The sequence below is a fragment of the Electrona antarctica genome (assembly GCF_951216825.1).
Source record: "Electrona antarctica genome assembly, chromosome: 6".
Classification (NCBI taxonomy): Eukaryota; Metazoa; Chordata; class Actinopteri; order Myctophiformes; family Myctophidae; genus Electrona; species Electrona antarctica.
The window spans coordinates 12,517,958-12,534,384 of record NC_136811.1 but is presented as its reverse complement, the minus strand read 5'-3'; the positions used below and the strand labels follow the sequence as shown (position 1 = coordinate 12,534,384).

Sequence of the window (16,427 nt, the reverse complement as noted above, 5' to 3'; positions counted from 1 at the left end):
TACAAAGTGCCACTGTAGTTGAACTGGACTAATGTCACATACCTGACTGTACAAGCAGCACTCACACATACATTTAAAATGTCTCACGTTTTGCTTTTCCTAGTAATCTAACCAATCTCATAAAAAAAGAAGAGGAAAGGGCAGGGCTTTGTAAATTGTTCCCGCAAGACAACATGATAACAATAATAATACAACTATATTTACAATATAAAAGCTCAAATCGTTTACAGACAGTACAGTATACTGTGGAAGCAGAGTATGCCTGCACCCTGCTGGTCAGAGGGTGCAACTGTCAGGAAGTCCATCATGTAATTTATGGTCTAATTATCTAGCTGCAACAGCAGGCATAAATCTCAAAAGGCTTTTTCTAAAGGCTGATAAAATAACCAGCGGGCGGACAGGACCAGATACTGAGCCAGCATCGCACAAAGGCTCTTGTGGAGAGTGCTGTCAGCTGGCGTGCGTGCGTGCGTGCGTGCGTGCGTGCGTGCGTGCGTGCGTGCGTGCGTGCGTGTGCTTCTATGTGGTTTTTCCAATTATTTCATTGCCGTTTCCTTGCACATCAAAGCAAAAGACATCCATTATAGTTATACGGTGTCAAATCATCACAGGCACACACACAGCCCCTCTCATAGGCGTATAGAGTACAATAAGTAAACATACTGCACTCTATAATCTCTGCTTTTGACACCGTCCGTCCGTCCGTCATTCATTCATACATCATTGCTGTTGGGCAGAAACCTCATTGAGCGGCAGTGGTTCAGCGGAGGTAGTGTGACCACAGTTCGATCCCGGTCTCCCCCAGAGTTATAGTGTGTACAGTTGGGTGCCACCGATATTGTCCCTTATTATTTGACCCATTTAGGCCTGACCTCAAAATTTAAAAAAATCCTTCTAAATCCTACAGTTTTCTGAAATTTTCACGATTTTTCAAAAATAGAAGACCTACAAGCTCGTAGCGCGCCACTCGGTGGCGCGCTATGAGCTTGTAGATCTGCTATTTTCCAATAGCTAAATTATAACATAATGTTTAAAACACCAAAAGGGGTTCCCGCCCAAAATGGGTTAACTGTCCTTTTGCGCAGATCACGCAAACCTCAGCAAAAAGAAAAGGACAATATCGATGGCCTCCAACTGTATAGTGTGTGTGTGAATGGGTGAATGTAATGCACAATCTATGTAAAGCTCTATTATAATTGCACCAGTTACAATTCATAGAAAAGCATTACAATTTATAGTCTACAAAAGCACCATTCAAATTAACCTGTTGTTCATATAAAATAACTAGAAAACACTGTTCCTGAAGAAACAGTGTGGGCTCGAGTAGTTCCGTAGTCTATATGATGATGTATATGGTACCCACATGATGACGTCACAGCCCCAGTAGCCAATGAAAACGGGGCTCTCTACTCGAGCCCACAACTAGAAGCAGTTAGATGCCGAAAAAGTAAACAGAGAGTGAAAACCCACAATGTATATGCTGTACAGTAGAATAATATTCTACTGTACAGCATGAAAAGCATGAAAAGGACAGTTAAATGATAAGGGACAAAGTCAGTGTTACTCAATATGTCTAGGTGAGACATGACCTTTGACACGATCTAAATGTCTCAGATAGATGAGCATGGAGACCAAATACAACCACCCATCCCCATACATACGTTTTATTGCGGCCATTTTGGACTGAGGTCGATAAAAAAAAAGGCTTCTAAATCCTAACATGTTTCTATGCCAGTGGTGCTCAACCTTTTTCATGTCAAGGACCCCCAGAATTATCTCTATTGGGCCACGGACCCCCATCTCAAAATATGTAGTTCCAGGCACCCCCAGGAAGCAAACATTTTAGTGAAAAATGTTCGCTCTGAAAGAATATATATTCAAAGATTTGCGCCACATTTCAACGATTTTTCAAAAATAGCAGATCTACAAGCTCATAGCGCGGCACTCGGTGCCGCGCTATGAGCTTGTAGATCTGCTATTTTTCAATAGCTAAAGTATAACATAATGCTTGAAACACCATATTCAATGGTCGTAGATCATGTACATATTATGTACATCATCTACGACCATTGAATGCAGCCCCGACCCGAACGGCAAGCGAGGCACACAGCTGCCTGGGGCGCCAGGTCCTTAGGGGTGTCGCTGGGCAGCCCTAAAAAAATATATTTTTTTTAAATAATTAAATAAAATAAAAATAAATGAAATAAAATACAAAAATAAAAAATCTCCCCATTGAACAAACAAACAACCTCTGTTCTGTTCCTCACAACAATGCTTTTAGGGGATGTCGTCACTCGTCAGACACCTGATTTAACAGGCAACCCCCCAAAAAGTGTAGATTTCCGAGGTGGAAAGCCTGTTGGCTGTTGCAGCCTGCCTCACTGCCTGGATTTATCTCGTTTTTGGTCAAAACAAGCTTTTTCAACAACCCAAACTAAATAAACAACCAATGGTCGCATTTATAAAATGTATATGCTCCGGGTGGAAATTAAAGACATGCGTCCACATGGCTTTTTTGTTTACATTCTGCAATCATGCAACCCTCGTCTGGTTCGACAAAAAATGTAAAAACACACTGGAATACATTGGTGGATTAGTTCATATTTTTTTTTACTTAAGCTGTATGAAATACTTGCCATTAATATAGTGGTTGCAACTGTATTAATTGATTGCCCGAGTCCCATGGTGGGAGTTCTGGTTCTGGTTTTGTTTAAATATTAAGTAGTTCCGGTCATTTTGTGGGGTGCACAGGGGGCCACGCAAAACTAACGTAATTTGTATTGTTGACCTATTTCTAAAATATTAGTGCAACTTTCGTTCATTTTTTACCCCTCTATCACACGGAACTATGTTTTTTGTGTCCATATCACTACGCCCAAAAAACATGTGATAGAGGGGTCAAAGTTGAACGAAAGTTCCGCTAATATTTTAGAAATAGGTGAACTATACAAATGACGTTAGATTTGTGAATTAATTTACTTTTACTGCGTGGCCCCAGTGCCCCCCATAAAATGACCGGAACTACTTAATATTGACCAAAACCAGAGCAGAACTCCCACCACGGGACTCGGGCAATCAATTAATACAGTTGCCACCACTATATTAATGGCAAGTATTTCATAAAAAATCTGAACTATCCCTTTAATTAACTCCTGGCTGTCCTGTAGGCCTACTGTAACCGCCTACTGTATGCCGGGAGCCTTCGAAGCGGCCATGATTGAATGCGTTGTTATAGCAACCAGATAGCACCTGTGTGAATCGAGAAAGATCTGACCCTTCCTCATGCAAAAACTCTTGCCGTTGTTTACACATTCCAAGAGAAAAATTCAAGCACACATATGTAGGGATGGAGCTCGTTAAGGTTTTATTGATAACGATCACCTTATCGATCAGGCTTATTGAGCCGGGTCCTTATCCAGCCCACTATCGAGCATTTGCTATTATTTTGTGGAAAGAACAGAACCTTATTTTTATTGGCCAGTTGTGAGAGTTTGTATGCCAGTTCTAAGGTGTATACACACGTAGCCAATCTACAGCCAATCTACAAGCCCACAACGCGTCTGGTTGCAACGCGTTGTGAGCTTTTAGCTCTGCCTTTTCGGGCAACGATAGACTGAGAAGCTGCACATTGAACACGTCACGTATTATGTGAGACTATTCAATCGATTCACGGGAGATACAGTATTATAACTCTATATGGCAGGGAGATTTGAGTTTCCCAAACGTATCATTATGAATTGGATTAATAATTTATGGCAACGTCTTACCGTGCTTGCCTTGGGCAGCAAGCACGGTAAGCACAACATGCGTTGATTGGAAGAGCAGGATGGTTGTTCCGCTGCAGCAGCTGAGGCTCCTGTGTTGTTTCGACTCGGTGCAGACATGCAAAGGCATCGCATTTGGGTTTAATACAATGCATTATGGACAGATCTATGCATTGTCGAAATGCTCCCTTTCGTGCATGCAACAACTGTGGTAGGCTACATTATTGCATTTAGCTCCCCTCTTGTCTTTTTGAGTGGTGCAAACCACTCCAACAACCAGCTTTGTCTGTATGTTTGTGTACCTGTACACCTACGTGTCCATGCAAAGGTGAGCATGGTTACTATGGTTAGTGTGTGACGTCACTGACATAGCTGATCAGACTATATAAGACCTTGCACCACTCAGTTCACACGGGTGTGATTTTTTTTAATGTTACCAAACTTTTCACCCGTTCCACCATACTTCCACCACGGCAAACGATGACGAACCACGCAACCACCCGTCGCGTCCAAGCCCCCTTTATAGCGAGCGGCCCATGACGTCAGCCGCTGCGGCTATACCCGATAAGAGGCTCGACAAGCCAAAAGCTTATTGATATTCGGGTCTCGATAAATGACTTAAAGATGGAGTGCCACAATTTTTGTATTTTTCCAGTTTTTCATGTGTCTATGAGGTGACAGTACTTCATTAGACACCCTGGAGTCGTTTCTATGTGCAATGGTGTATTAACTTTGTATTTAGGGTTCCTTCCTGGAGGCTGAACCCTTGACAGTCAAACAGGCCAATGAAATAAACAGTAATATAGTGACATCACATGATCAGCCCCTAACCCCTCCCCCTTTATCATACAACTACAGCAGGCAAACCAGGCATACTTAATGAACTGGGTGGCGTGTCCACATAAAAGCATGATTTGAACAAATACTGTACACTTTTTGGAAAAAGTTCTTCCTCCTTATATTATAATAATACCTGATGATCATGTTTTAGGGTGGGAAAAAATCGTGGCACTCCATCTTTAACAGGTTTGTAATGGACCCGATTTTAGGGCTCCATCCCTACACATATCTGCATAAAGCTGACCATGTTGAAGTTTGAACTCGATTTCTAGCACAAAGTATGCAGAAGTAATTAGATCAGATGCCAAAAAACGGTCACTTCCTCAATTTTGAAACAGGATGCTATAGGCCCTTGGTGCTGCCTCGCCACTTAGTATAAACCGAGGGAACAGTTCGTAGACCGGAAGACCTCAGACTTCTGAAGGTTCATATAATTAACGTATAAAGTCAAGTCTGAGATGTACTTTGGCCCTGAACCATTGAGTCACTCAAACTTTAAATTGAGTGGCTTAAAGGTTGAGCAGCGAGTTTTAACCCATTTAGGCCTGACCTCAACATTAAAAAAAAATCTTCTAAATAATCCAGTTTTCTGAAATAAATATTTTCACGATTTTTCAAAAATAGCAGACCTACAAGCTCATAGCGCGCCACCGAGTGGCGCGCTATGAGCTTGTAGATCTGCTATTTTTCAATAGCTAAATTATAACATAATGTTTAAAACACCAAAAGGGGTTCCCGCCCAAAATGGGTTAAAATCCATTCTGTGACTGACTGACTGACTGACTGACTGACTGACTGACTGTCCAGTGCAGAGATGTGTGTCCGTTCATCTTCCATAGATCTTCTTCAAAGTCAGCTCAGCTGCATTCTGAATGAGCTGAAGCTTGTCTGATACTGTAGCTTCTTCTTTTTTAGATTTAGAAGGGAGACCTGCAAAAAGACCTTTGCAGTATAGTCTCACAGAGAGAGTAGATAGGCTGGGGAGGGTGGGGGTCCCCAGTTCAAATACAAGTTATTTTAGGGGGTGTTATTTTGTAATCTTTGTATAGTAGTACATATGGATTAATTATATTATTTTGCCTTTTGTACTCAATTCCTCCGTCCTCCGTTGCAGATTACTATGAAAACCTGCAAAACCTGTGAGTCAGTCAGTCAGTCAGTCAGTCAGTCAGTCAGTCAGTCAGTCAGTCAGTCAGTCAGTCAGTCAGTCAGTCAGTCAGTCAGTCAGTCAGTCAGTCAGTCCATCCGTCAGTCGCCGTCCGTCACGCCTCCACATATGGCCGTCAGTCCGTCACGCCTCGTGACCACGCCTCCATATATGTTCGTTCAGTCCGTCACGCCTCGTGACCACGCCTCCATATATGTTCGTTCAGTCCGTCACGCCTCGTGACCACGCTCCATATATGTTCGTTCAGTCCGTCACGCCTCGTGACCACGCCTCCATATATGTTCGTTCAGTCCGTCACGCCTCGTGACCACGCCTCCATATATGTCCGTTCAGTCCGTCACGCCTCGTGACCACGCCTCCATATATGTTCGTTCAGTCCGTCACGCCTCGTGACCACGCCTCCATATGTTCGTTCAGTCCGTCACGCCTCGTGACCACGCCTCCATATATGTTCGTTCAGTCCGTCACGCCTCGTGACCACGCCTCCATATATGTTCGTTCAGTCCGTCACGCCTCGTGATTTAGACTATAGGCTGTTTAACCCATTTTGGGCGGGAACCCCTGTTGGTGTTTTAAAGCATTATGTTATACTTTAGCTATTGAAAAATAGCAGATCTACAAGCTCGTAGCACGCCACCGAGTGGCGCGCTACGAGCTTGTAGGGTCTGCTATTTTTGAAAAGTCATGAAAATGTGGCGCAAATCTTTGAATATATATTCTTTCAGAGCGATTTTTTCTTTACTCAAATCTTCTGGGAGGTCCCCGAAACAACATATTTTCAGATGGGGGTCGGCAGCCAAATACAGATAATTCTGGGGGTCCTTGACATGAAATAGGTTGAGAACCACTGACATAGAAACATAGGTTTTTCAGAAAACTGTCAGGGTTTAGAAGACATTTGTAGAATCGTCCTCAGGTCTAAATGGGTTAACACGGGAAGTGACTGACGCGCCTATTTTCAGCATGCAACCAAGTGTAAAGTGTGCGTGTGTGTGTGCGTGCGCCCTGCGTGTGTGTGTGCGTTACCTGCAGATCGGGGTCGGGTACGGGGATGTTGTAGTACTCTCCCTCGTCTTCGCGTGTGTGTGTGTGTGTGCGCTACCTGCAGATCGGGGTCGGGTACGGGGATGTTGTAGTACTCTACCTGCAGATCGGGGTCGGGTACGGGGATGTTGTAGTACTCTACCTGCAGATCGGGGTCGGGTACGGGGATGTTGTAGTACTCTATCTGCAGATCGGGGTCGGGTACGGGGATGTTGTAGTACTCTACCTGCAGATCGGGGTCGGGTACGGGGATGTTGTAGTACTCTACCTGCAGATCGGGGTCGGGTACGGGGATGTTGTAGTACTCTCCCTGCAGATCGGGGTCGGGTACGGGGATGTTGTAGTACTCTACCTGCAGATCGGGGTCGGGTACGGGGATGTTGTAGTACTCTCCCTGCAGATCGGGGTCGGGTACGGGGATGTTGTAGTACTCTACCTGCAGATCGGGGTCGGGTACGGGGATGTTGTAGTACTCTACCTGCAGATCGGGGTCGGGTACGGGGATGTTGTAGTACTCTACCTGCAGGTCGGGGTCGGGTACGGGGATGTTGTAGTACTCTACCTGCAGGTCGGGGTCGGGTACGGGGATGTTGTAGTACTCTACCTGCAGATCGGGGTCGGGTACGGGGATGTTGTAGTACTCTACCTGCAGATCGGGGTCGGGTACGGGGATGTTGTAGTACTCTACCTGCAGATCGGCGTCGGGTACGGGGATGTTGTAGTACTCTACCTGCAGATCGGGGTCGGGTACGGGGATGTTGTAGTACTCTACCTGCAGATCGGGGTCGGGTACGGGGATGTTGTAGTACTCTACCTGCAGATCGGGGTCGGGTACGGGGATGTTGTAGTACTCTACCTGCAGATCGGGGTCGGGTACGGGGATGTTGTAGTACTCTACCTGCAGATCGGGGTCGGGTACGGGGATGTTGTAGTACTCTACCTGCAGATCGGGGTCGGGTACGGGGATGTTGTAGTACTCTACCTGCAGATCGGGGTCGGGTACGGGGATGTTGTAGTACTCTCCCTCGTCCTCGTCGAGCAGCTTGAACCACCCGCTGACGTCGCGGCGGAAGATCTCGCTCACCCCGAACGACAGCGCCCCCATGAAGTCGTTCCGGGACGTGCGGTCCCAGTCCCACACCTCCACCGAGAGACGCCTGTCCCACTGGCTGCCCCGCACCGAGCTGCATGCCGAGGGGGGGGATAGATATTTTAGAATGTGTGTGTCGCCCTCATCTTTAGTGCTGATCCTTACATGAACATTTAGCAGTGGTGGAAAAAGTCAAAATGTACTTAACCCATTTTGGACTGAGGTCGATTAAAAAAAAAGGCTTCTAAATCCTAACATTTTTCTGAAAAACCTGTGTTTCTATATGTCAGTGGTGCTCAACCTTTTTCATGTCAAGGACCCCCAGAATTATCTCTATTGGGCCACGGACCCCCATCTCAAAATATGTAGTTCCAGGGACCTCCCCAGAAGCAAATATTTGAGTTAAAAATGTTCGCTCTGAAATATATATATTCAATGATTTGCGTCACATTTTAACGATTTTTCAAAAATAGCGCTCTAGGGAGATACAGCAAAAAAACTCAGAATATTCAACTCCAATGTTAAATCCGTCCTGCTCTATGGGGCAGAGACATGGAGAATTACAAAGACCACAATAAACAAAGTGCAAACATTCATAAACAGATGTCTGAGGAGAATCCACTGGCCGGAAAAAAGATAAGTAACAACGATCTCTGGATGAAAACGAAACAACTCCCTGCAACAGAGGAAATTGGACAAAGAAGATGGAGATGGATCGGGCACACACTGCGCAAGCCAGTATCAAACACCACCAGACAGGCTCTGACTTGGAACCCTCAGGGGAAGAGAAACAGAGGCCGGCCCAAAAACAGCGGCGGCGGGATCTCCAGGCAGACACCAAGAGGCTGGGATGCACCTGGTCGCAGATAGAGAAGAATGCCAGTGACCGAGAACTCTGGAGGACCCTTGTCGACGGCCTATACCCCAGTAGAACTCTGGAGGACCCTTGTCGACGGCCTATACCCCAGTAGAACTCTGGAGGACCCTTGTTGACGGCCTATACCCCAGTAGAACTCTGGAGGACCCTTGTCGACGGCCTATACCCCAGTAGAACTCTGGAGGACCCTTGTTGACGGCCTATACCCCAGTAGAACTCTGGAGGACCCTTGTCGACGGCCTATACCCCAGTAGAACTCTGGAGGACCCTTGTCGACGGCCTATACCCCAGTAGAACTCTGGAGGACCCTTGTCGACGGCCTATACCCCAGTAGAACTCTGGAGGACCCTTGTCGACGGCCTATACCCCAGTAGAACTCTGGAGGAGCCTTGTCGACGGCCTATACCCCAGTAGAACTGTGGAGGACCCTTGTCGACGGCCTATACCCCAGTAGAACTCTGGAGGACCCTTGTCGACGGCCTATACCCCAGTAGAACTCTGGAGGACCCTTGTTGACGGCCTATACCCCAGTAGAACTCTGGAGGACCCTTGTCGACGGCCTATACCCCAGTAGAACTCTGGAGGACCCTTGTCGACGGCCTATACCCCAGTAGAACTCTGGAGGACCCTTGTTGACGGCCTATACCCCAGTAGAACTCTGGAGGACCCTTGTTGACGGCCTATACCCCAGTAGAACTCTGGAGGACCCTTGTTGACGGCCTATACCCCAGTAGAACTCTGGAGGACCCTTGTTGACGGCCTATACCCCAGTAGAACTCTGGAGGACCCTTGTCGACGGCCTATACCCCAGTAGAACTCTGGAGGACCCTTGTTGACGGCCTATACCCCAGTAGAACTCTGGAGGACCCTTGTTGACGGCCTATACCCCAGTAGAACTCTGGAGGACCCTTGTCGACGGCCTATACCCCAGTAGAACTCTGGAGGACCCTTGTCGACGGCCTATACCCCAGTAGAACTCTGGAGGACCCTTGTCGACGGCCTATACCCCAGTAGAACTCTGGAGGAGCCTTGTCGACGGCCTATACCCCAGTAGAACTCTGGAGGACCCTTGTCGACGGCCTATACCCCAGTAGAACTCGGGAGGACCCTTGTTGACGGCCTATACCCCAGTAGAACTCTGGAGGACCCTTGTCGACGGCCTATACCCCAGTAGAACTCTGGAGGACCCTTGTCGACGGCCTATACCCCAGTAGAACTCTGGAGGACCCTTGTCGACGGCCTATACCCCAGTAGAACTCGGGAGGACCCTTGTTGACGGCCTATACCCCAGTAGAACTCTGGAGGACCCTTGTTGACGGCCTATACCCCAGTAGAACTCTGGAGGACCCTTGTCGACGGCCTATACCCCAGTAGAACTCTGGAGGACCCTTGTCGACGGCCTATACCCCAGTAGAACTCTGGAGGACCCTTGTCGACGGCCTATACCCCAGTAGAACTCTGGAGGACCCTTGTCGACGGCCTATACCCCAGTAGAACTCTGGAGGACCCTTGTTGACGGCCTATACCCCAGTAGAACTCTGGAGGACCCTTGTCGACGGCCTATACCCCAGTAGAACTCTGGAGGACCCTTGTCGACGGCCTATACCCCAGTAGAACTCTGGAGGACCCTTGTCGACGGCCTATACCCCAGTAGAACTCTGGAGGACCCTTGTTGACGGCCTATACCCCAGTAGAACTCTGGAGGACCCTTGTCGACGGCCTATACCCCAGTAGAACTCTGGAGGACCCTTGTCGACGGCCTATACCCCAGTAGAACTCTGGAGGACCCTTGTCGACGGCCTATACCCCAGTAGAACTCTGGAGGACCCTTGTCGACGGCCTATACCCCAGTAGAACTCTGGAGGAGCCTTGTCGACGGCCTATACCCCAGTAGAACTCTGGAGGACCCTTGTCGACGGCCTATACCCCAGTAGAACTCGGGAGGACCCTTGTTGACGGCCTATACCCCAGTAGAACTCTGGAGGACCCTTGTCGACGGCCTATACCCCAGTAGAACTCTGGAGGACCCTTGTCGACGGCCTATACCCCAGTAGAACTCTGGAGGACCCTTGTCGACGGCCTATACCCCAGTAGAACTCGGGAGGACCCTTGTTGACGGCCTATACCCCAGTAGAACTCTGGAGGACCCTTGTTGACGGCCTATACCCCAGTAGAACTCTGGAGGACCCTTGTCGACGGCCTATACCCCAGTAGAACTCTGGAGGACCCTTGTCGACGGCCTATACCCCAGTAGAACTCTGGAGGACCCTTGTCGACGGCCTATACCCCAGTAGAACTCTGGAGGACCCTTGTTGACGGCCTATACCCCAGTAGAACTCTGGAGGACCCTTGTCGACGGCCTATACCCCAGTAGAACTCTGGAGGACCCTTGTCGACGGCCTATACCCCAGTAGAACTCTGGAGGACCCTTGTCGACGGCCTATACCCCAGTAGAACTCTGGAGGACCCTTGTCGACGGCCTATACCCCAGTAGAACTCGGGAGGACCCTTGTTGACGGCCTATACCCCAGTAGAACTCTGGAGGACCCTTGTCGACGGCCTATACCCCAGTAGGGGTGTCAGGCGTAAGTAAGTAAGTAATGTCTAACAAGTTCACAATGCATCGCATGGTGACGCATTGTGAGCTTGTAGAGTGGCTATTTTCAAATGGTCGAAATGTACAGGGCTGAAGTGGTTAATGTATGTTTTGTAATAATAATCTAAATCTACAAAGTAACTAGCAACTTTGGATTGTGTGGCCCTGGTTTTGCCCTAGTGGGACTGACTGAGGGTAGCTACTGGGACGTAAGTCGGGACTTGATCACTCCCGGCTGGGTCGCCTGAGTGAGGGGTATGATGTTGGAAGACCCCGAAAACCCCGTTGACCTCAGGATACATCACTGAGGATACGTCCCAGGTGCATCCATGCAATGTTTTTTTTAGTTATCAAATAAATGCAGTGGAGTAAAAGTACAATATTTGCCTCTGAAATGTAGTGGAGTAGAAGTAAAAGTATTGAAAAATGGAACTACTCAAGGAAAGTACAAACAGCTCAAAACTGTACTTTTGGTGTTAGCATTATGTTATGCTTTAGCTATTGGAAAATAGCAGATCTACAAGCTCATAGCGCGCCACCGAGTGGCGCGCTACGAGCTTGTAGGTCTGCTATTTTTGAAAAATCGAAGAACGACTGACATAGAAACATAGCTTTTTCAGAAAACTGTCAGGATGTAGAAGACATTTTTAGAATCTGATCTCAGGTCAAAAGTACAGTACAGTACTTAAGTAAATGTACTTTCCACCACTGACATTTAGAATAGCGTGTCTGGTATAGTCCATATAAGACTCAGATCTCAGGTCTTAGGTCTCAGATTGGTGCTCAAGAGGCTTGTGCCCCGACGGGGCTGCCGAACAGGCCAGGAGGAGGACTGCTCCTTAGGACTCTGTATGCATGCTGTTACTCTGCCTGAATCTTCTCCATACATTCGCAACACTTCACCCTGACTGGAATGGCAGAAATAGAGCGTCCCAGTCTCGCCACCCTTTCATGGCCCGGAAGACAATTTCCCATTAATTTCCCCATAGAAAGAATCATGGCAATAAACAAAACATTTTGGGCCGAACAAAATAATTATAAAGAAGAAAAAAAAGGGCTTTTTTTTGTTCTAATTATTTGTTCTGCCCAAAAAAATGTGTTTATTGTCATGATTTGTCAGGAGCAGAGTTGCCTTTGTCCGAGGCTTAAAGGGTCTTTAAATAATTACTTTGTGAAACAATGAATGGGAAATTCTCTTCAGGGCCATACAAGGGGGCGGGACTGTGACGCTCTGTAGTTTGGCTATTTTCACAGTTGTATATGACGACGAAGTATATACGGAGATACAAGGCTTTGTGATGACGGTGTGATCAAGTGTTGATCATCATGTTTCTTCTACACATTAAGAGGGACTGGACTCACAAGGTGAAGTTTTCATTCCACACTGGGTTGAGCGTGGAGCGGATGGTCTTGGTCTTCTGCTTGCTGTGACTCTTGGGGTCTGGGATGAGCTTGAGCTTCACGTAGGGGTCCGACAGGCCGTTGGGGTCCATGGGCATCAGGTTACGAGCCTCGCGCACTGGGGGGAGAGAGAGAGAGAGAGAGAGAGAGAGAGAGAGAGAGAGAGAGAGAGATTCTCATTAGAATCCTAACTACACATGCTCAAACATATCTTAATTATTTTTGTATTTAACCAGTAAAAAAAAAACACATTGAGACTAACGTCTCTTTTACAAATGTGAACTGGCCAAGAAAACACAGCTCTGCCAGTACCAACAAATACAGCCAGGACAACCTTTAGTACAATAACATTTTTAGCACAGTAGCCACTATCTACTGCATAGGAAGCTCAAGGAAAGAACAGGAATATGCGCGAACAGGAAAACTAGTTGCTACTACACTATAGGACTAGCAAACATTTCCTATACGTCGAAGCAGGAGCAGTGTCTGGGAAATGTGCGATCTTTGAATAATGTAATTAGTCCACTCCTACAGATCTCTCTAGCAAAAACAGTCGATTTACAAGTGCAGAAAACATCACGTTGTGAGGCAATGCGAGCTTGCAAATCAGCTATTGTCACTATAGACAAATCTATAGTGCCCTGGGCGCAGCCATAGCTGAGGTGTATCACTAAGCGCAGTTTGACACCACAGTACAATTGCCTACACCTGGCCTACAGGGCAAGGCTCTGTGGATTCGTCTATATGTGTAATAGGGCCAAAGTGGTTAATTCGTATGATTACACGGCTTGGTTGAATGCCTGATTATGATTGGCCAATCTCTGAATTCAGCCGTGTGTTATAATGACCGCTTAGACCTCTGTAATCAAAGGCTCAGAGCACCTGCTGCACTGCTTGATGTTGTGCCGTTATCCAACATGACAGCCATGTGTAAACGACCGCACAATGTCATTTACAGCTAAACATTGCTCTGAACGGAACACTGTCCCCCCCCCTCCCAGTGAGCTGTGGCGTTCCACAAGGAAGCATACTAGGGCCTCTACTGTTCCTAATATATGTAAACGACATGACTTCAGCCTGTGACTGCAACTTGTTCCTGTTCGCAGATGACTCAGCACTGCTGGTCTCGGACAGGGACAAACTGCAGGTTGAAAATGCCCTCAGCTCTGAACTCGGTAGAATCTGCACCTGGCTCGCTGATAACAAACTATCTTTACACCTGGGAAAAACTGAATCCATTCTCTTTGGCTCTATTAGTAATCTCAGCAAGGCAAATGGCTTCTTGGTTAGAGTGGGTGACAATGTTATCACACGTAAAGATGAAATTACCTACCTAGGTTCCATCCTGGAGGCTAATCTTTCCGGTGATAAAATGGCCACCAACGTAATCAAAAAAGTCAACCATAGAACAAGATTCCTCTACAGGATCTCCTCACTGGTCAACAAAAACACCTTGAAGACCTTAACAGGAGCCCTTGTACAGGGTTTCTTTGACTATGCATGCACCTCCTGGTACCACAGCACCTCAAAGGCCCTTAAAACCAGGCTCCAGACTTCCCAAAACAAACTGGTCAGGCTCCTACTTGATCTAGCCCCCCGAACCCACCTCACCCCTGCCCACTTCGACAGGCTGGAATGGCTTAGGGTCGACGACAGAGTACAGCACCTTGCAATGGGTCTGGTCCACAAGATTCGATACACCACCAAGATACCCATGTACCTGTCTAGATACTTCCTTAATGTTAACGAAGTCCACACCCACAACACCAGAGGGAGTGCAACGAACCATGTACAACCCAGATTCGGCACAAACAAGGGACTAAATTCTTTTCGCTCCTATGCCACCAAAATGTGGAACGCCCTACCAACTGTCATTAAGACATGCGAATCCCTTGACTCCTTCAAAACCGCTCTCAAAGGGCACCTACGGATGGCTGCAATTCGAAACTGGCCCCCGTAAAATCTGAATCCCCCCCCCCCCGCCCCCCCCTTTTTTCCCCTCACTGTATATATTTCTTTTCCCTTTTTACCTCCTTTTTGATGAATTCTTTTTTGATGAATTCCTGTTCTGTCTATAGAAGTGTCTATTTGTACGTCTCTAAATGTTTTGATGATTTGAACATGGTGGACCCTGTTGGAAACAAGTGTAATGCTTAATTGGGTCGTCCACTCACAGTTAACAGCCTTTGTATTGAGTTTGTGCTTGAAATGTACTGTAATTCTGCAAACTGTTAATAAATTCTTCAATCAATCAATCAAACTCAAGAATGTTTTCCAAATCATTTTGAAGTGAGAACCATTAATGGGGAATCAAATTAAGCTAGACCCTCCAGAAAAACGCTGGCAAAATCATTGATTATGCCGGCAAGAATCCTTGATTTTACGATGAAATATGCTTTGTTTTCTGTGATTTTATGCGGTGAAATGGCGGGAAGTTTGCCGGAAATTTGCCAACTATGCCGAAAGATGATCCATGTGAAATAAGCGAAAAGTTGCGAAATATGCGATTATGCTCCATTTACAAACAAAATTGAACTCTGCAATATCTGCGCCATTCGGCTGATGTAAATTATGCGATCGTATAAACACATTCTTCTGGAGGGTCTATCTACAGTAATAGAAGATGCAGGCTTTCTATTCCTGGACATTTTGCATGCTATGTTGGAAGCCATTGTTCTCCTGTTAATACAAAAAATAAGTTATCTTGTTAAAAATCTATAATACAAATAAACTGCCTAATGATGAATATCACTGTCCACAGGTCACTGTAGACAGGTCTCTGAACTGTCCACAGCACTCCTCTGAGACACACAGACCGAGTAGACAGGTCTCTGAACTGTCCAAAGCCCTCCTCTGAGACACACAGACCGAGTAGACAGGTCTCTGAACTGTCCAAAGCCCTCCTCTGAGACACACAGACCGAGTAGACAGGTCTCTGAACTGTCCAAAGCCCTCCTCTGAGACACAGACAGAGAAGACAGGTCTCTGAACTGTCCACAGCCCTCCTCTGAGACACAGACAGAGTAGACAGGTCTCTGAACTGTCCACAGCACTCCTCTGAGACACACATACCGAGTAGACAGGTCTCTGAACTGTCCAAAGCCCTCCTCTGAGACACACAGACCGAGTAGACAGGTCTCTGAACTGTCCACAGCCCTCCTCTGAGACACAGACAGAGAAGACAGGTCTCTGAACTGTCCACAGCCCTCCTCTGAGACACAGACAGAGAAGACAGGTCTCTGAACTGTCCACAGCCCTCCTCTGAGACACAGACAGAGAAGACAGGTCTCTGAACTGTCCACAGCCCTCCTCTGAGACACAGACAGAGAAGATAGGTCTCTGAACTGTCCACAGCCCTCCTCTGAGACACAGACTGAGTAGACAGGTCTCTGAACTGTCCACAGCCCTCCTCTGAGACACAGACCCAGTAGACAGGTCTCTGAACTGTCCACAGCCCTCCTCTGAGACACAGACCCAGTAGACAGGTCTCTGAACTGCCCACAGCCCTCTTCTGAGACACACAGACCGAGTAGACAGGTCTCTGAACTGTCCACAGCCCTCCAGACGGCCGGCCGGACAGACAGACAGACAGACAGACAGACAGACAGACAGACAGACAGACAGACAGACAGACAGACAGACAGACA

The 16,427-nt window shown here is 47.1% G+C and overlaps 1 protein-coding gene across 1 annotated transcript in view; it reads right to left on the bottom strand.

The window, feature by feature from the left end:
* prkcg (protein kinase C, gamma) overlaps nt 1-16,427 on the bottom strand; it is a 71,110-nt gene that overhangs the window by 38,211 nt on the left and 16,472 nt on the right. The window contains exons 6-7 of the mRNA XM_079503475.1: nt 12,742-12,898; nt 7,799-8,000 (exon numbers count right to left, since the gene is read on the bottom strand). Of these exons, the coding sequence (XP_079359601.1) occupies nt 7,799-8,000; nt 12,742-12,898 (359 nt within the window). The remainder of the gene's footprint in view (nt 1-7,798; nt 8,001-12,741; nt 12,899-16,427) is intronic.